The sequence below is a fragment of the Lepisma saccharinum genome, chromosome 17, assembly GCF_977018435.1.
Source record: "Lepisma saccharinum chromosome 17, izLepSacc3.1, whole genome shotgun sequence".
Lineage (NCBI taxonomy): Eukaryota > Metazoa > Arthropoda > Insecta > Zygentoma > Lepismatidae > Lepisma > Lepisma saccharinum.
Window position 1 is genome coordinate 12614367 of NC_139245.1, and position 20920 is coordinate 12635286.

General features: G+C 37.6%; 1 protein-coding gene across 1 annotated transcript in view; it reads right to left on the reverse strand.

The window, feature by feature from the left end:
* Positions 1-20920, reverse strand: part of LOC146001785 (TBC1 domain family member 31) — a 148756-nt gene that overhangs the window by 18001 nt on the left and 109835 nt on the right. Inside the window, exons 9-15 of the mRNA XM_083139505.1 lie at positions 20365-20585; positions 17790-18010; positions 11168-11301; positions 9796-9968; positions 6300-6440; positions 5399-5578; positions 1924-2062 (exon numbers count right to left, since the gene is read on the reverse strand). Of these exons, the coding sequence (XP_082995631.1) occupies positions 1924-2062; positions 5399-5578; positions 6300-6440; positions 9796-9968; positions 11168-11301; positions 17790-18010; positions 20365-20585 (1209 nt within the window). The remainder of the gene's footprint in view (positions 1-1923; positions 2063-5398; positions 5579-6299; positions 6441-9795; positions 9969-11167; positions 11302-17789; positions 18011-20364; positions 20586-20920) is intronic.

Sequence of the window (20920 nt, forward strand, 5' to 3'; positions counted from 1 at the left end):
TTCACTGTTGGGTTCACTTCCGGTTCCTGTTGTTTCCTCGGTTATCGCTAGGGGCACTGGTGTAGCTATTTAATCTGCTGCACGTGATGGGCTTCAGTTGTTGTAATAGCAGGAGCCAAACATGTTGAGCCTGACCACCATCGATATTCAGCTCGTGCAGAAAGTGCATAATTGCATGTCTCTTTGATTTTGGTGTCGATTAGGGGTGTGCGATGTATGCCTAACTGAAACTTTTTGGATCCTGTGTTTGTTGAACTTGAGGTGCCTTGCTAGTCCGGTGGTGGGTTGGGATTCTTTTGCATCTGTAAAGTGCTGTTGTATACCCTCGTTGAGGGATCTGCCAATGTAAATTGAATTGCACTCACACTGAGTGTCATATACACCTGGGTTGTCTAGTGGTGAAAGGAAAGATATTTTGTGCTTGCTTAGGGCACTGGCTATTTTGTTCACTGATTTGTGTGCAAGTTTGATGTCATACTGTTTCAGGGTCTTGGCTAGGCAGTTGGATGGAGTCTGGTGGTAAGGGTGGCTGGGTGGTGTAGGTTAGGTTGTCGTGCTTGCATTTCCGCTTTGCTGCACCATGTGCTGTGTATCCATTAGTAGAACACCGAAATTAGTAGAACATTTACAAGTAAGTTCTGCGGATATATCTTTACTAACTTGCTTAAGTCAAATATTATCAACCGCATTGTTTATTCCCCTTAACATGAAGTAAATATTATATTTCAAAGCAAAATTTGCAATGAAATACTTACTAACATTGTTAACAAGTTTTATTCCTTCCTAAGTTGAAGCATTGGTATCTGTGGGAATCTGTACGAGTATCGGTGTTAATAATTTTTGTTCAAAGTGGAATCTGCTCAGCCCTACTAAATACAGTTTTTTGTTGGGTTTTTTTACGGTGTAAACGGATTTTGGATTTTGAGCAACCATGCATTGTACTTATCAGACTTTTCCGCTTCTCCATAGCAGGTTTCAAACTTTTATCGCCAGGGGGTGCTGAACTAAAGCAAAGAAAATTGCAACATATAACCCTCCTATGTCAGTGCACCTGAAGCAGCATGTGGTGATCGAGTTTCTAACCACAGAAAATGTGCTCCAGTTAATATTCATCAGAGAATGATGGCTTTTTTATGAGGATGGATGTATAGACGTCAGTACTGTACTATTGTATGCTCATAATGGAAACCCCTGCCAAGGAACTCTCAACGTGTGTGAAAAAGAACAGAGTGCGAAGGCAGCGCACCGCAAATGATGAAGATCATCGGAATCAAGTCGAACTCATATAGAATATCATCTGTTTCCATAGCTTAAGGAACAGTTGAGAGGAGTTCACTTTGATTCTGATGCAGTGCAAACAGAAGTGAGGCTGTGGTTCCATCGTTAAGATCAACAATTCTACAGTGACGTCATTAAGAAACTGCTCTCTCGTTGGCAGACATGTGTTTATTGCCAGGGCGATTATGTGGAAAAGTAATTTTGTAGATATGGACAATAAAGTCCTAGAAAGTTACCTGCATTTCTTTTATTCAAATAAATTCAGCCGTTTTCCAATAAAAAAAATAGGAGGTATTACTTTTCAGCATGCCCTCGTACTTTATCGATATCTGCAAAATATCCATATTAGTTTCTCGCCATTTGTGTCTGAAAGTTCAAACATTTATTGAAAGTTCAACCATTTATTGATACATAGAGATAGACAGAGAGACCGTGACCAACAATGACTCAAAACCCTGTAATTCTAGAAATACAACTGGCCATATATGTGATGCCAGAAGCACGTGCAGTGTGAGATTAATCATCTACAAAACCTCATTTGTACTCTTCTTTTGGATTAAGCTAGGATTTCAAACCAGTGATGTTCCAGGCAATATACTCTTCTCTTCAGACTTCAATTTGATCACAATAGTTTTTGGAATGTACCTTCCATAATATGTTGTTTCTCCTGACAAATGCATTCGTCACGCATCCTCTTCTCATGTTCTACCTTCATCTGAAGAATTTCTTGTTCTTCCTTAACAATATCTTCTTCTTCCTTTCGAATCTCATCCATGGTCTTCGCCTATAAATTAAAATCAACACCAATTAAGTACTTGAACTCAAATAATGCAATTAAACTTTAAAGCAAAATTGCAATTTATCACATGCAAAAAATTCAACGTTCTTAAGAGAAGTTACAATTGTTTGAGATGGTGAGGGAGATTTTACACCAAACTGACAAGATATAAGTGGCAGGTGACAAGGCATGAGGGGTTTTACAGCAGTGACGTCTCACTATATCTCTGGAAAAAGACATTCAATGGAACATGTTGTACACTACAGAAAAATGGCCTGCTTCTAGGGATTACCAAGTTTCAAGCAACCTGTGCAGTGTCTCATGCCTCTTTGGTGTGAAAGGTGGCAATTGTTTCTTTAGGTCTGTTCTACGTGCCACATATTGCATCTCACTTCAGGGTGAAAACTCGCCAATAGTCAGTCATCAGCTAAATGTATGATTTTCTCTGACAATAATTACACATAATAAATATTTCTCTATCGAAATTAACTAAAGCCCAAATCACACAGAAATGGATTTCCAGTAGGAATGCCCTAGTTGACACCGGACTGGCTACCCATTTGCTAGTTTTCGCCTAACACGATACTTGTTACCGTACTTGCCGATAGTATTTTGTTCCCATACGACAATTTGCAGAGCAGACAATCTCTGTAAAGATGGACGAGGCAATTTGAAGAATGTTGTAGGAGAATTACTGCTTTGTGCTTTTATTAAAAATTAAAAAAAGAAAAGTATAGACTACAAATTGGCTCAAAAAATATGATAATCAATGCGTACCAAACAAGCTTTTTAATGAACTCTGGTATGCATATTCAAAATTCATACATGAGATTCACAGGATTCATTCACACACAAAAAAACATCAAACATTTAATACACTTGTAAATAATAAGGATTTTCATTTTCAGCTAATCATATTTGTCAGATACAAATCTCACCGCTTTGCATAAATACCTAAATATTATTGAACTGAGCATGAATGAACTGCACGTCATCTCTTTCCTTTTTTTTTATCGAGAAACTAACAAAAACGGCCAACACTCGGAAACCACAGACAAAAAACTCCCCTTTGCAAACTCACTGATTATCTTCACATGGCCAAAGTTTGCTCTTATTGGCTGTTCCACAGAATCCAGTCGAGGAAAGCCAGTAGCAATTAGAACATGTCCTATTCCTCCAAACCAATCAAGCAGCCAGCCAGGCCATCATCACATCCGGGCAGGTAGCCAGTTCAGTGCCAACTAACCGGATATCCAGTTCCGTGTGATTTGGCCTTAGGACAATAGTCACAAAGTATACCTTCTTTTGGTTATCAACATTTTCAGACCAACCTCAATTCTCTCTCATGGCTAGAAATCTTTTAAGCAAGATATAATAACATGGATTAGAACTGGAGCTGAGCTAATACTGATGCTCATGTATCATATTTAGTCACCAATATCAGCCAATATTTTTCAAAAGTCCGGGTATCTCGTGGGGTTCTTTGCGGAGTCTAATATCCTGGAAATTATGCAAAATGCATAATTCTCATTATTTTGGTGATGACATTGTGGGGAGGAATGATTTTGCAATTAGATAATTATCTTAGGTGAAATTATGAATATAATAAAGCAAAACATTGGTTGATTGATATGGTATACTACCAAGTTGAAACTATATTTTTTATTAAAAAATTTAAATAAATTTTGAACTACTTCAACCTATAACAGGCATGGCGTGGTCCCTGGGACCTGTGGCTTAGAACAACGCTCTCGTTTTCAAAAGCAATAACATTCCCTCTCCTTTTCGGTAGCTTCATATTTTGGAATATCACGTAACCCGCAAGTGCCACTTCGCTCGCTGCATTTTAGTGTCAGAGCAATTGACACTCGTGGGTCCTGAGAACCATGCGACACCCTTTGAATAAGTCTTTCAGTATGGAACCTGGTGCAAGAATCCATGTTGACGATCCGTCTTTTACTGGAAATATCCTTCCCACACTTGAAGAAATTGGAAGCGGAAGTGAATTTATCAGATCTGGAGTCTGATAAATGTGATAATGAAGCACTTATTTCCACCAATTATCGCTCCGATCATTGAGCTTTTTTCCTTCACTTTTGACATAGTGCAGAAATTTTTTTTGTGATTTTTTTATGTAATTTTGTTTTCTTTGGGTAACTGCATGTACGTTCTGTGATAATTGAACCACCAAAGCATTTTTTGTATTTATAAATATTAGGGATGGGACCGATTAATCGGTACTCTATCGGTATCGGCCGATATAGGCATATCGGTGTATCGGTTTATCGGTAAAATTACCGATTATTTTACCGATCCGATATATCGATTATTATCTGATAATTTAGTGCAAAATTCTGCCATTTTGTTGTAATTTTTATGGATAATATTCATGCCCTACTTTCTAAAAAAAATAAATGTCTAAATATGCAATTTATCTTGCACTGCAGTCACCTTGAAACACACATTTATTAAAGAGGTCAGTGAACCTTTCAGGTTCTTCAAGGACCATTTCTAATTTTATATCGGATCGGTAGAATATCGGTTATCGGTATCGGTAAATTTTATATCGGTACTTTATCGGTATCGGCCAAAATTTCATATCGACCAATCCATAACAAATATGTACAGATTTTTGTAGCATTAGATGAATTGAGCAATAAAAACTGCAATAACGGGACTAGTGGATTAAATTTTATCATAATTTTATAAAGATCCAAAATACATGATAATTTGTGAAAAAGTTCGCTAATGTTTTGATAACTCATGGAAATAGTAAATTCAATTTGGTGGTCCATGGGACCATGCCATGCCCTTTGCGTTACAATCTGGCAGCATGCCCGTTAAATTGCTTTAATTTCTAAGTACTGGTATCAGTGGGGGGGGGGGGAAGGGGGGTCAGTAAGAATATCGGGATTTGTATTGCTATCAGAACAGGCCCTGTTAAAAATATAAAAACTATATCCGATATTATGAGAGATCAGGAAATGGCAAGTCTTCGGTTTGTAATAATATTCTGTTATCATTCAGCACTGGATGTTACCGTCTTGATTGTACATGTTCTTGCCAACGGTTTCTTCTTCCAAAAAGAGTTTGTGAAATGTCACCACATGTAACAAGTGCAAGTGTGCTGTTCATAATATTAAATAGTCAACAAGAGTAATATTAGTGCTTGCAACAGCACAGTTATAAAATAAAAAATACGTATGCAGGCAAAATGTACATACATAAAGAAGTGTGCATATGCAAACAAAATATATTTTAAAGTTTAAAAATTCACATGCAGTGGTATGAATTCAAATGTATTTAAATATGTATTTTAGATGTAAAAAAAAGTTTACATACCTGACTGTCGATAACCTGCTTTGGATACTGCGTAAAAGCTGGATAACTACCCTTAGGTAGAGGAGAGAATGCATGAAGGAAATTTCGTGGGTGAACATCAGCACTGATTTTACCGCAAAGTTGATATGTCTTCCCAATAAACTTCCTAAAATCTATAGGATTCTGGTTGTGATAAAAATACTGGAAATTAAAAGGATAAATAAGTTTAGCATTGCTTCTACAAATATTTTACAATATTCACTTGGCAATATTACTTAAACAAACGAATCAAAATTATATAAAATTATATAAAATGCTGGAATACCAACCATAGAACAAGCAATACTTGAAGGAGCTTTCAGAATGAAGTAAAAATGAACTACTAACATGGGGTTTTCACATTGAAGTAACAGACGATGACCAACATGCCCCCCCAACACACACATACATACATATAAAAACAAGCATTGAGTATGCACAAAAAGACTCTATCCAAGGGACATAAGCAATGGGCTTTGTTTGCATTTCTTTCTGTAAGCTCTTTTCCAGGTGACAAGTCACGAACAAATGCCTAGGCTAGGATTTGAACTTCAGCAGCAAGATCCAAAGTTGACAACGTGCTTGACCATTGGGCCAGCTGAGTTATTTATTGTGGCGGTGAATGTATCATGTTTTCCGTAAAATAAGTGATGTTTTACAGTACTACATTCACATGTTTATTTTCACTAGTTGATTCCTCCTTCCTCACAGAAAATTCAAGAGTAAATCTATAAGTAAAACTAGTAGAAATTGTATACATTATTTACAAAGTAGCAGTTTAGGAGTTAAATACTTAATGTAAGTAAAAATTTAACAGACAGACATGCATTCACATTTCAGTGAGAAAAATAGGTTTCACTCATAGTAAACAAAATTCACTTACCTCAAAGTCATCTTTTGTTCTGCATGCTTTAAGAACAGCATGGAAAACTATATTATAAGCCACCACAGCAGAAATTAGGAAAGCTGGCTCATTTGATACCACATGGTCCCAGAAGTGCAACCATTCATCAGAAGACAAGACCTGTTAAGACATTTGAATTTGGTGTTTTAAAAGTCCTGCAGGATTCTAAAAACCTATGACTTTCAAAGTAATAGGTTTATTGCAACAAAATCTTGTTTGTTACACAGAGGAAACTTTAAAATTAACGTTTGGTGTGGTTTGGTTCATCGTCACTCGTTCTTGGCCTCCCACTACATGGCAAATCTGCTACTTCCCGTAGCCTTGAACTTTTCGTATCATCTCTGGATACTTGTCTCTGCTGGAGGTATTTTCCAAACATTGTTTGGAACCTTCTCCACACCAAAACACAAGATTTTTAACTCGGCAAGGCATACCATGAGCTTTTTTCTACATCAATGCCATCTTGGAATCACCTGCACACACCTCATTCAGGAGTGTGGACAGAACAAAATTTTAAATTTTCCTCTGTGTAAAAAAACAAAAATTTCGTTGCAATAAACCTATTACTTTAAAGTTATAGCTTTTTAGAATCCCACATGACTTTTTAAAAAAACACTGTATTAAACCTATTACTCATTTACATTAATCTTATTTAATCAAGTCAGTCACATTAGAATAACATTGTAACGTAAGAGAATAGAGAAACTGTCAAATTATTTTAGCACAAACATAGCCAGTAGCATATGAAGCAGCTACTATTAGTTCAATCATCGTATACGAAGATGGCACTAGAAAGTCATACAGAGGCAAGGTTGTCTTGAGTCTTTACATACAAGGGGCAAGTATTTCTTGAGTTCCATTCAGTGTGTAACATGTTTGTAAAATCTTATATTTTGTGCTATTTTTGCTTACTTTTATTGGAGATTTCAGCGTAAAATATCCACTGCGTGTAGGAAGTTCATAAGAACTTAAAGTGCAGAAAATAATTATAATACAGAGTGATCAAAAAGTCAAGCAACCCATGGAAATGGCCACTATTCAGTTCCTCACACATGTGCACCCTTTTGATCATGTTCCTGAAGACCCTCTGGAGTGTATCACATGAAATGTTGTCCACAGTACGTTGAATATTTGTCTTCAGTTCATCCAAAGTGTGTGGACTTATGTAGGCTGCAGACTTCAGAAATCCCCAGAGGAAAAAGTCCGGCGGAGTGAGATCGGGGTGGCCATAGTGGCTTTGTAATGATGCACCACGTAACACAGATTCAAACAAATGTTACATGGGTTGCGTGACTTTTTGATCACTCTGTATGTATTTTGTTTAGAGATAGACTGGTTTTAATTTTCTTGATGATATGCATAAAGTACCGATAAGAAATTGCCTGGTACTGATAATTAATATTCTACTAATCCAATATAAACTAGTAATGAGGAACCTGGATGAGTTCACTGACAACCAATTTTTAATTTCTAAAACTAAGGTATCTGAATTATACCTTTATGTTTATACGATTAACAAAAATTCCAGGATTCTGCACTACGTTACAGGCTAATCATAGACAGGTAAAATCATCAGAAATTATACTGTATCAGTTGATATTCCTAGAGCACCAATTATTCTGTTCCAATATTGTTGTACTTGGACTAGGAAAGTTAAATGTATAGTGTGAGGAAATATAAAATCTGAAAATATAAATTTGAGGTTCTACTATTCAAAGGCAGATTATAATGACTAACCAATACGTATTATCATATGAGAATAACAGAGCAATGATATAGTCAGTAACCAATCTCTACCTCAAAATGTTACAAGGCTCTATAGCATGGTGAAGTAAGTATGTTAAATAATTGTCTATCATTCATTGCATACACCATCATCATCATCCTTCGCAGTTTCCTGCCTCTGGCTGGGTCGGAATAGAAGTCAAGCCTCTCCATTTTTCCTGGTCTTCCACCACTCCTCTCTTTACACGGTGTTCCAATATTCTTCTCCTAACACTGTCAGCTATCTGCTCTTTCCACCGACATCTTGTCCCCTCCCCCTGACCTTATTCCCACTCCTTGTGCAAAGTAAGTTCTTACTGGTAGTCTTTCTGCATCCATCCTGTCCTGAAGCTTCACCACCCCCACTGTCTGTCGGATATCCTCATTCCCTATTCTATCCCTTCTAGTTGTCCCCAATTTACTCCTCAAAAATTTCACCTCCACTGCCTGCAGCTTTCTTTTGTCTCTCTCTGTCATTGTCAAAGTCTTTGCTCCATACATAATTATTGGCACATAGTATGTGTTGTATATTTCCTTCTTGCATTTCCTGTTCCATACAGAAATCCAAGTTAATTTTAAGATAAATTCCCCGACATTCTGTCCTGCTTTAACATGATACTAAGCAAGTTTCTAGTGTCAAACTGTAATTGTTATACAAGAGAATAAAGCTTCTTCAACATAGTTCAAAGTAAATGAACAAATATAAACATATTATAATTATATATTAATTATAATATAATATAATATCATAATTAGAAGATGTAAGTAAGTACTAAAAAGATTTCCATGAAACTTACTTGTAAATGTTCTATTAATTTCGGTGGTCCCTACCGCGATCCACTTGGGAAACTTGAGGCTTCACTCTTGGGTTGACTTCCGGTTCCTGTTGTTTCCTCGCTTACCACTAGGGGCACTGGTGTAACCAGTTCGTCTGCTGCATGTGATGGGTTTGAGTTGTTGCAAAAGCGGGAGCCAAACATGATGTGCCTGACCACTGTCGATATTCATCTCATGCAGAAAGTGCATGAGATGAATATAAATAATAAAGTGCGTCTCTAATTTTTGTGTCAATCACTGTGTGCACCTACGATGCCAACGGTCCCAGCTTCGAATTATAGCCTAGGCATGGATGTTTGTGAGTGTCCATTCATTTGCTACCGGACTAGCAAAGCACCTAAAGTTAACAAACACAGGATCCAAAAAGTTTCAGTTAGGTATACAGCGCACACAATGATTGACACAAAAATTATAGACACACATGCAATTATGCACTTTCTGCACGAGCTGAATATCGACAGTGGTCAGGCATTCCGCGGAAATCTCTTTAGTACTCACTTACGTCTTCTAAATAAAAATATTGTTACATAGAATGTCTCCTCTGAAAAAGCTTGTTCAAGAAAAAAGTGGAATTTATATTCACTCCCAAATCTTGACAAGTACATAAAACACTTGATTTTCCCTTACTTTTTCCTGGACTTCCAGAAAGTGGAAACCGTGGAATGTGATAAAATAAACCTTGAAGTTTGGAATTTTGCCAATTTGTCCTTGTCATCACTGCAAGAAGCAGGGAAAGAAAGGGAGGTAATAAGTAAGTGCTACAGAAGAAGTTTTTGCATTTGGAGTACCTTCTCTCTCGATGATAAATCTCGAAAATACCAAGCTGAAAGTACTTATGTTCTCGTCTTCAGTGGCAAATGAAGAAAAGACTCACCTCTGAAAATGCATTCTCCAGCAAGGGCCATGCATATGTATGAGTGGTCACTCTCTTGTCACAGAAGTGTTGCAGCAACTCAGGATCATGTTTACCCAGAGTGTTTTCAATAACAGCCAGGACATTTACTGGTGGAAATGGGAAGAACTCAAACCAATGTTGACAGAAATTCACTGCAAAAGACAACAATATTGCAATACAGAGGTAAATATTCCCCAAGTTTTCTTTCATCGTTTTAGTTATCTTTCCTAAAATGTGTGTATATGGATTGCAAATTATCGACAAGGAAAATTTGATTGCATGCAAGGAAAAGAGGAGAGGGAAAACACATACATTTGTGCGTCAGTGTAGATTATCCTCATTGTACTATTAAAATACTACAGGGTACCCAGAAAGTCCCACACCAGAGGTCAAATGGTTCATGCATGATGGTGTATCACTGCACTATGCCAGGACTGTGAGAAGCTGGATACCAGGTTTCCAGAATACTGGATTGGTTACAGAGGAACCGCTGAATGGACTCCATGCTTGGGAGATTTGAATCCGTTGGCACTGGAGTAACAGAAATCTCTAAATGTACAGTGTGAAGATCTGAAAGTCTGATCTGCTTCTGCACCAGGATCGAGGATGAATGTCATGCCATAGTCTCAGATTATGTTCTGCCATGTGCTCAATAATATATGATTCTGCTTAAAGACCTGTGTGGAACACGATGGAAGGCACTGTGATTTGCCCCATGGTGTGGAACTTCATTTGGCATCACTTCTCTTCCACTTGTGGCTAACCACAATGATGAGGATGAAAGATCAGATGTTCACAATGGAACCACAACCTCCCACACTGTCACCTTGTAATCACGGGGGTTCCTGGTTTGAAACCCAGTGGAGGAATAGAGGTTCACATCCCACATTAGGTCCAGTCCAGATCAGCCTAACTGAGTATAAAGTGGACTGAAACAAAATTTAACAGTGGAACGATGATGCTCAGTCACTAAATTAGCAAAACGTGGTACTAGTTGTGAAACAAAAAAAATCACATGAGGTGTTGTTGCAGATATTAGAGGTGAACTCGATTTTCCCTTTATTGTTGTATCATGCACATGGAAAACTATATGAACTCATGCAACGTCCGACAGGAGTCTACCTCACGTCCAATACTCTGAAATTTGCTTTAACAGTGCATGAGGTTTAGAATAGGACAGACATTTGGAAAACTCCTGATTCCCACAACTTGTATTTTGTGAGTTCATCCCTAAAATCCACAATGCACATATGTCCTATATCACTTTCAATCTTGTTTACAACAGACAGAACATGATCTGACATTTATTTTATTGTTGGTCACATATTACTATAATTTGAAACGCACTTACTTATAATACAAAGAACTGTTTCAAACAAGCTGAAAGGGTCACGCTGGAAAATCTTCACGAAGGGAAATACGAAGAGAGGCAAATATTGTATTTCTCCGAACAGCGGACACCAATGAGCAAGGCATGACAACAGCCTGTAGAGAGAAAACATACATTTAAAAAAATGCACATATCCTATGACATGAACTGCAAAAGACATTATATTTTTTTTACAGACACTGACAAAGCAACTGTATAAATTTGCCACTGCAGATAGACTCAAACACGTTAAGATGTTCACTTTCTTAGCATATACCCATGCTTCATCAAGCAGCGGTACATGGTTTCTTCAGAAAGTAGGAGATTGGGATTAAAACATGATAATTGGCAAATTTTAAAAAAAAACGTTAAAATGGGAATCAGAAGATAAAATCAAGGTAGCAGTTGCCCTCTTACGATGTTCAATGTTCTCTCTTCCAGCCAGCCACAACTTCCTGACTTTTCCAGGGAACAGCAGACTTACACACTTGATTACAGACTGACTACACCCTTAGTAAAATCAGACATTTGACACACTCCTGTAGGCAGTAAATAGTGTGAAAAGAACCAGGAAGTAATTTAATTTTCATTCTTTTTCTTAATCATTCATTGATAGTTAATGGAATTACAGGGTCTATAACTTATGACTTTCTTAGGTTCTTCCCTAAATGTGCAGTTATCTACTTTTGTATAATAAAGTAAAGATGTATTTATTCTCCTCGGATTTCAATCAAACATTGATTGATTGACTTGGTTTATTTTACTCTGCTTTACTACAACTTTTGGCTAATTGCGAGGATGAGGATGAGTGATATGATGAAACTGATGAAGGGACACTCATAAAGAACACCCATGCCCAAGCCAGGATTCGAATCTACGGCCCCTGGCATCTATGGACCATAGTGCTCGCTGTAGCAATTTTCAACACCGAATGTTATTTGCAGTTATTCCGCTCAGTTTACGAAAGAAATGTGACGTAGTTCAGGAAACTTGCTATAGGTGGCAGCACCTATTATGCTGTTCGGTTGCTTTCTTAATCACGCCAGTTGGCATGACATAACTCGACATGCCGTGCGAAGCAAGTAGACACAGTGGACACACAGTTCGAATCACGCATCAGAAACGGCCAGTAGTAATTGCTGTTACAGCAGTTCAAATTTGTGTTGCATGTACTTTGCTATTTTCGGAAAGAGCGATTCAAGGGGAGTATAATTCACGCATTTTATAAGCAGCGTCAATGAACTAACATATACGAACGTCTGACTGAAATATGTGAAAATCTGGATGCACGAAGTTTACGCAGTCATTTAGTTATATTTCTGTTTTATTTGTGCAAGATTGATGGAATCATCATTAATTTTGCCACCAGAGGTCAATAGAATCGGTTACACAATGACGTAATAAGGAAGCCTCGATGCAACCTCGCAGCCCTTAAGGCAGTGCATTTTGGATTCTGACACAAGGAGAGGAAGTTGTTTTCCTCAAGGTAGATACTTTGTGAAGGTGTCCAAGGAACCACGATATGGAGGAGAAGGATAAGTACTTTCCGTAACGTTTTAAGTTCCGATCTTTCACGCACTCACTCAATTATATTTTGTTCATGATATTTCTCTTCTATACTATGTGAAGAAGTAACTTCACATTCAAAAGACAGATTTAGTTCATCATTATTAATTAAACAAATATCCATCAAACTGGCCTAAGTGATAAGACACTGTTTTTCTTTCAGCGAGTTTATCGTCGAACAAACTTTATTTATGTAGTCTAATTGTGCTTCCACATTATGGACATAAACTCGCATAATCTGGAACGGTGTTGTATCTGTGTTATATCTGTACATTCGAATAGCATAGCTGCCCCATAGCAAATAAGTAGACCTGTGCACTTACTTCAAGATTCATATGCATTAAACAAGCCAGTTTAACATGCATACATCGTAACATGCTGTGCTAAGCACTCCACCACGAAGGTTGGTACACTTAATCTCTGATAGAGAACGAAATGTATTCCTAGTTGTTGTACTTTGGAAAGTCAATACAATACAGAAAATTACAATCTTAGCATAAAATGTAGGCAATTGCAAAATTCATACATCGGAAGATCAAGACTAGTATGATATTTATGAATCTAGAATTACAAATCATGAACTACTAACCTACAATTCAGTCGTTTCTAATTCCCACTGAAGAGGCTCGATCCTATCTGATAATAGGTACCTATTGGCTCAAGGCCTGCTGTGAACCTCCCTGTAACGTTAGTCATTACTAAGGCTAGGATTTTGATGAACTTAAAATTGCCAAAAAATGACCTTTAAAAGAAGCATGCATTTATGACCTAATAAATTCAAGAAAATGCCCTATAAACTTAGAAAAATGACCTAAAAATTCTGAAAGATTTGTACAACAAATTTATAAACTACCAAGAGAAATTCAAATTACAAATTAACGTTACAGTATCTATCACATGCTAATTGTGTATGGCAGGCACGGAGCGTCCATGTAAGCCGTGTAAGCCGGGCTTACACTTTATTAGTTCTAGTAAAATGTATGTAATTATATGGCAAAATTCCTAAAAACTTCAAAGTTCAACTCGGCCGGATACCAGTCTTCGGGATCCTGTTTGTTAGATTGCAACACTTCAGCACCAGGGGACACACAGGAACTCCCGCCTTCTGCTTGCGGAAAGTTGTAAGCCATCTGAATGTTGCCTTACAAATTTCTGACCGCGAAGGAGCAGTGCCTGGATGGAGAAGAGCAAGGAATATAGGGAGAAGAGCGAGCCAAACCCTAGGTTTGTAAACCTACGGCCACAGGCTTACAGCAGCGTGGCAAACCTCATGTTTAGAAAAAGTGTTGTTCATGGACGTCCGCAGTATTTCTTTTCACCAGGGAGGATTAAGCAAATTATTTTCTTTTTTCAGGGGTTGGGGTAAACTACGTATATTTCTTTTCTCAAAATATACTAATTCAATATGAAGTTAACATTTTTCTGCAACGCCCTTACAATAATTAACAATTTGATGTGACTGAAATGAAATTGTATGTATGAAAATGGTTGACATTCATTTTTCAGGAAGTGTCTCCTTGCCTTGCCCCTTCTGGACATCCATGGTGTCGTTTAAACTCCGAAATTATGCTACATACTACTAAATTGTTCTACGATTTTCATATTATTAATATTAATTTATAACAAAAACATAAATATAAATTCGAATGGTTCAACCAACGGCATGGGTTCGACGTTATACGTGAAAAGTTTGAGAAAATTCAACCACATCGAAAAGTGGCCCTCTTGTTTTATTTACATCCCCAACTTACAAACGACTTTTTAAACTTGTGCGAGATTTAGCACCATTATATTTGGGTTGGCTTCACTGAATACGTGCCAGCGAGAGACAGGTCCTGCTGGAGGGCTCCAGCGTTGTCAGATATGAATGGTTGACTGCAAAGGAAATTTGAGCCGGTGGTGCTTCAAGGAGGTTTTTTTTCCCCAGGAACAGGGAATTCTGAAGCAAAATAACAGGAAGGGGAAAAAGGAGAAACCTAAAAATGAGCGGGATATGGGAAAACTAGATACACATTGATGTGCTAAATTCTTGTTTCTGTTTTTAGCTTGTAGGAGAGCATAAACATCAGAAATATTAAGATCTCTGTTTTCCGTTTATGTATGAACACAGCTGGTAATAATTGAGCTAAAAAGTGCAAAAATACATAAATAAATGTTAATGAAAGCTGAAGATTGAACCAATTTTACAAATCTCATGTCAAATGTAAACCAAATATTATTAATTACGTAGTCCGTGATTCAAACACTCTTCGAACAGAGTTCGAAAAGCCTGTTTATGATCTTTTTGGTGCTAGATTTGCTTTTACAGTATTCTAAGAAAGCACTTATATGTCTTTTGATAGAAATTTCTCGATATGTCCCTACAATTAGTGAGCATTTTTTTTATAATTAATATTGTATTTTTTTTACTATATATAGGGAATTTTAAAGCAAGAGAGGGAATTTATTTATATCCGAAAGGGATATTCCCCTCACAGTCCGAAAGATCACTGCTTTGAGCAGTGACCAATTTTGGATCTGGTTTCTTTTTGTTCCCCCGTTCTTGTTGTCGAGGTATTACTTTTGCGAATTCCATCTACTGAAAGCAGACTGTGGGCCCTATGCTGTGGTGTGATAGTAAAGTGCATTATGGAATAAAATGAGTGTTATTGTGCGGTGGGGTGGAGAACGTGTTGAAGACGCCGTTTTCCAGCAAGGATTTTGCTGCTAAGAAGAAACTTGTGGATGTAGGTAGGCCCACCCCTTCCTTCTCTAGCAGGCATAGTAACAGAAACAAAAAATAAAGTGCACCGATTTTGTGATTCCGGGTACAAAGCTGATACTTGGTTATGCGGTTGTAAAAAGTATTCAGCACTTTTCTGTTTCCTTCTGTTTTCGTTTCTTTATTATTATTATTATTATTATTATTATTCATTTTATCTCACTTTGCATATTTTTTATCGTTACGTTACTCATTGTGATAGGAATAAGACTGACTTAATTATAAGTTGAAATGTAGGAGATACGCAGCCTAGCAAAGAAAACACCAATCCCAGGGATTTATCCAGAATTTTTAATTTGGTGAAAAATTCCAGGGAAGTGTTCTGAAAAAAATGGGGGGGGGTCGATGTGTGTGGATAAATCACTAACCATGTCAGCCCAAAAATAAGTACAACGGGAAATAACCTTCATCATGATAGGCTTACACTGTTGGAAAGGTCACGCTCCGCCACTGGTGTATGGTAGTACAAGTAAGAAAGTTCACTTTTTGTCATCTTTTACACATTAAGTACTGAGTTGCAGCACACAATGAAAATACTATGCAAATTTTCAAAAATGAATGATTGTCGGTTGTTGGACAAGAGAGCCTTGTACATGGAAAAACATTCTCTCGACTTCCAATGAACTTGACTTGAAATGAACAATATCACTTGCTGTTAAGTCACTTTCAATTCCATAGAGTGTAAATTGTTTCCCTGACAAAATGTCCGATACAGAGCACAAAACTTTGTACCTCTTGTTTTTGAACAATAATCCGTTCGCAGACAATGTATATTTATTGATAAAAAGGTAAAAAAAAAAAGAAGGTAAAGTACTCCCCTGTGCATAGCACCATGCCATGAAGGCGTATAGGGGGTGTGGGGGTAACGCCCCACACTTTCTTGATCCGGTCGTGAGTGGGGGTGATGTGATCAGCATCATGCCCCTGATCGCCTTTTCCCCCCAGGTACCCATGTTATTCGACGCTGGGTGGGCGCCGGGGCCGCTTCCATCGTTAGAAAAGTTCCCGGATTTGAACCGGCCGGGGATCGAACCTGGGACCTTGAGCATGGTAGTCAGACACGTTACCGACTGAGCCACCGTGGCCACGTATATTTACTGATAGAGGGGGAAATCACATTGATGAGCTGAATTGTTACACAACAGCTTGTATCAACAATACTGCACAGAATTTCTTTGTTTCTTCAAACACAGTCGTTCAGAACTGCGCTGAAGGCAATGAGACGAGAGTCGGGAACCTCTCTCCTTCAAAGGGTTACATTTCCATGTAAAATGCCCCTTCTTTCACCAAAATGTAGAAAAATGCATAAGATGATGTAAACGGTTTAAAAAGTTTAAAAAATGACCTTTACATCAAAAAGGGTCAAAAATGCAAAAATACCATAACAAAGGCATCGCAATTTATTCACTTACGTGAAAAACACGTTCCTATCTACTTATGCAACATTTCTGCCTTACCAAAAAAAAAAAAGATGCATTTGCATCAAAATCCTAGTCATTACTATACTAATAATTTCATATGTTTTTAAGAGTCGAATCACATTATCTCACCCCAAACTGATTTTGGCATTAAGCCTTTTACCCCTACCATCAATTAACATATTAATTAAATTAACCTTGTGATAACTAGGGAAGGAATTATAAGGTGCAGCACCTATCCAAAAATAGCTGTTTTCATACCGATCAATTGAGATGTGTATTTTAGGACATGAAATCAAGTAAAATAAACACACTTTGTTGCACCTTTTTGTGAGATTAACTAATTTATCCCATTTTAACCCCCTCTTTGATACTTCACCACCTTTTCCCTTCCTTTTCTTTCATGTTTTGTTAAAAAAAAATGGACAGGAAAAATACATGATTTTCACTCTTCTTGAGCAGCTACATAAAATCATATAGTCTCATTTTGTAGAGCAGAACGAGAGCTATAAAATGGTACAATATAATCATTGCAGCCCAAATAGTTCACAAGATAATGTAGCAAAACCCACGAGAGAAAACCCAAACTTCAACAAAACCTATTCGGCAGAAACGCAGTTCTCTATGCGGTCTGCATGCATTATATAGAGAAGGGGCAGAAAAAGAGAGCATTGAATAAAATACATTTTATCAGCACTCTTTTTAGAACCTTCTTTCCCCTTTCCACTGCACTTTAAAATCCTTTCCCTAGCGATAACTAACACACACACTCATAGGCTCATTCATAAACATGAGGACCAAGACGTGGTGGAAGAGGAGAAGCATTATGATAAGAAAAAAGAAACCTTGCACAACTTACATTTTTAAGCTTTTCATAACAAATCTATTTTCCAAAGGATACCTATCCTCCAGATGGGCAAAAGCAGAATGTGTACCGCGATTCAATAAGCTTGTAAAAGCTTCCCGATTTTGCGGTAATTGCAAAACAGTCCTCCATATGAGCGTTCTGTACTTTTCTGGATACCATCCATGATGCTTCAAGATACGTTGCAACCTGGGAAGGTTTAACGCCTCTCGGAGCTGGAAAAGAAAAGAAAAACAAAATGACCTTGATGGAAGTGTAGGGCAGTAGCGGCTGCTGCCTATTTGTACACTCGCACATGCACACCCAAATAAATGTGCAAGGTAATTAATTTTTATTATATTTATTCATTGAAGGCCATTTCTTCAAAATAGCAAATGTTCCCGGGCTACATCACCTTCCATTTACTTCCCTACATCAGCTTTTCTACCTGAGTAACTAGCGTCGAATGGGCATGAACCAGCATGAACATAATTGGGAAGTAAACACAGCTGCACATCAAAATGGAGCTGTGTTCGACGGTGAGTAGAATAAGCAGAAAGACTCTTTATGGCTTGGATCAAGGGCTTTCGGACTCGCTTCGCTCAAAGAATTGTGACATAGTAGCTACGGACATGCACTGTTCCCTCTTTGTCATGTAGTGTTGCAATCTTCCCACTCCTTGCTGTGTGACGGAGTCGAGAACAACCCATGCATCATTGCAAAGTGAGAGATTTTTCTCAGCAAGGGAAATTTTGATCTCTCTCACCTCACATGGTTCTGAGCAAAGCATTGAAATCTGAATGAGGGGTGGGCGGGAAAGGAAGGGGAAAGGGCGTGGCATGTAGTGATGCAAGGCCAGATGCGATGAGTGGAATACATTGATACAGGTGGTGGAAAAATAGTTTTAGAAAATGTCAGTGATCTGAATCAAAAACATTCACAATGTCGTAAGAATTGGTGCACTTAGACACTCTGACTTATATTTGGAAGTTCACCAAAAATTTCAAATAATCAGAGTTTAATCTTATATTATTGTCACAGAACAGTCAATCCAATTCTTTATTCAGTGCATACGAGAATCTGTAACTTGTACTATTTAGTCACTGATTTGGGATAATTTTTGTAAAGGTGCTGCAAGAACTAGTTGCATCTGATTAGGGTTTCGAGGATCCTCATGACTATGACTAAAGTGAATAAGTACATTAAAACACAAACTTCAACAAAACGTATTCGGCAGAACCACAGTTCTCTATGTGGGCTGCATACATTATACATGCAGAAGGTGAAGAAAAAGTTTGGCAGAATAAGTATGATAGTGTCATAACTAATAAAAGTAAAAAAGCATTGCTTATTAGATTCTGCTTAGGACAGCAAATGTTAAATCCATCTTACCCTACTTTGCATGGAACGGGGAGGGGGTGGATGATGGGATATTGAACAGTAAATTATGGGAACTTCATCTATTCTTAGGAGCTGTTTGCAATTCTTCAATTCATGTGAGTGCAGTTATTATTTGTGTAGTACGTATTTATATACATAAAAAAATTGCAATATACTATTGAATGAGCAAATCATCCACATTAAACTCTCCAGATTTTTTTCAAAATTAGATTACTATATAATTGCTTAATCTTTATGTTGTATAAAGTTGCATATATGTTTCTTTGAGTTTGTTCTTAAGTTCATTTTATGCACAGTAAGGCTAATCGGGATTGGACCTGCAGTTTAAAGTGCAATCCAAGTTGTTATGTGCATCCATAGTATATTTGTAAATTCCAACAGTGAAGTAAAGTGTTGAAAAATTTGATGATGCATATTAATCATATTTAGACAATGCAGTACATGTATAAAAGGTTGGGAGCAATTTGATTACATTAGTAATCATTTAATATCACAATATTTTGCTTGGGAAAGAACATTTTTTTAAATCCCAAGATTCCCAATAGGAAATGTTTGACATTTCCTGAGAAAGTTGGAAAATGTTTGGGTATAGGAAATACTAAAAATTTTCTTCTGACACTGAAAATTTCGAAAGCTACACACTTTTTCTAGTCTAAGTGATTGTTTCTGCATCTATGGAATGAAATCTACCATTTTCGAGAATTTTCGGACACTTATAATAATAATAATAACCCATGGTTCGACAGCCCTCGAAAGGGCCTGGGCCTATCTCCCTGCTGCCAGTCTCCCTCCCACAATTCTACCTAGAGGTGTGGAGTTCTTCAACCGGTAATCGGGGTGATGTGGGGTTAGCACATCGAACCCCCAGCCGTTGTAGTATATTTCAGAGACCGGGTTACGCTACTCTCCTAGCTCCCCAATTTCCTCAAGATGGTGGGTTGCCACCAGCCCTATACACAGGCCAAGAACCCAGGTGGACTTGAACCCATGTTGTCCCGCAGTCAGAGCCCAAAGCACAGCACCTTAGACCGCACGGCCACGGAGGAGGACTTCAGACAATTATAGTCCAGAAAATTTCGGAAATCTTGCCCAATGGTATTAATACTTTAAATCCAGCAGAGAGTACAGAAAAAATCCAATGTAATGAAGAATGGTTAAGGGAACTGTAACATTATAATATTCTCCTTACCTCCTCTTGTACTTTTGTATACTTGTGCAATGCCTTGTGTTTTTGCCTTTGATGAAATTCTGCTTTCCTTGCATCTGCCAGTTTGTCTACTTCTTCTTGGGTAACATTTGTACTTTCTTGATGTAGTGTGCTAAGAAGCTGTGAATTGTTATATATGCTAACTACCCCTGAATTGTGAATGCATGCTGTGTACTTGCCATTGCTACTGCATACAAATTTTACTGAAAGAAGAAAAGGAACATGTCAACTCTGTGTAGTAATTTAGACAGTTAACACAAATATAAATATCTTAAATCGCCTAGATAACCATGGTAGGCAGAGCACTTTTGGTAATAAAAAAAGGTAGTTGATTTTAAAAGTTTATTGGATTGATGCAAGAATAATAGGAGGCGAAAGGTAGTTGGCCGAGGGATGTGCCAGCACCAGTGTTGGACGATATATTGTGAAAAAATATCGGCCAGGTGATATCAACTCGACGATATATCGTCACGATATTTTGGGGATATATATTGTCGAAGATATATCTTCACGATATTTGGTGATATATATCATGTTG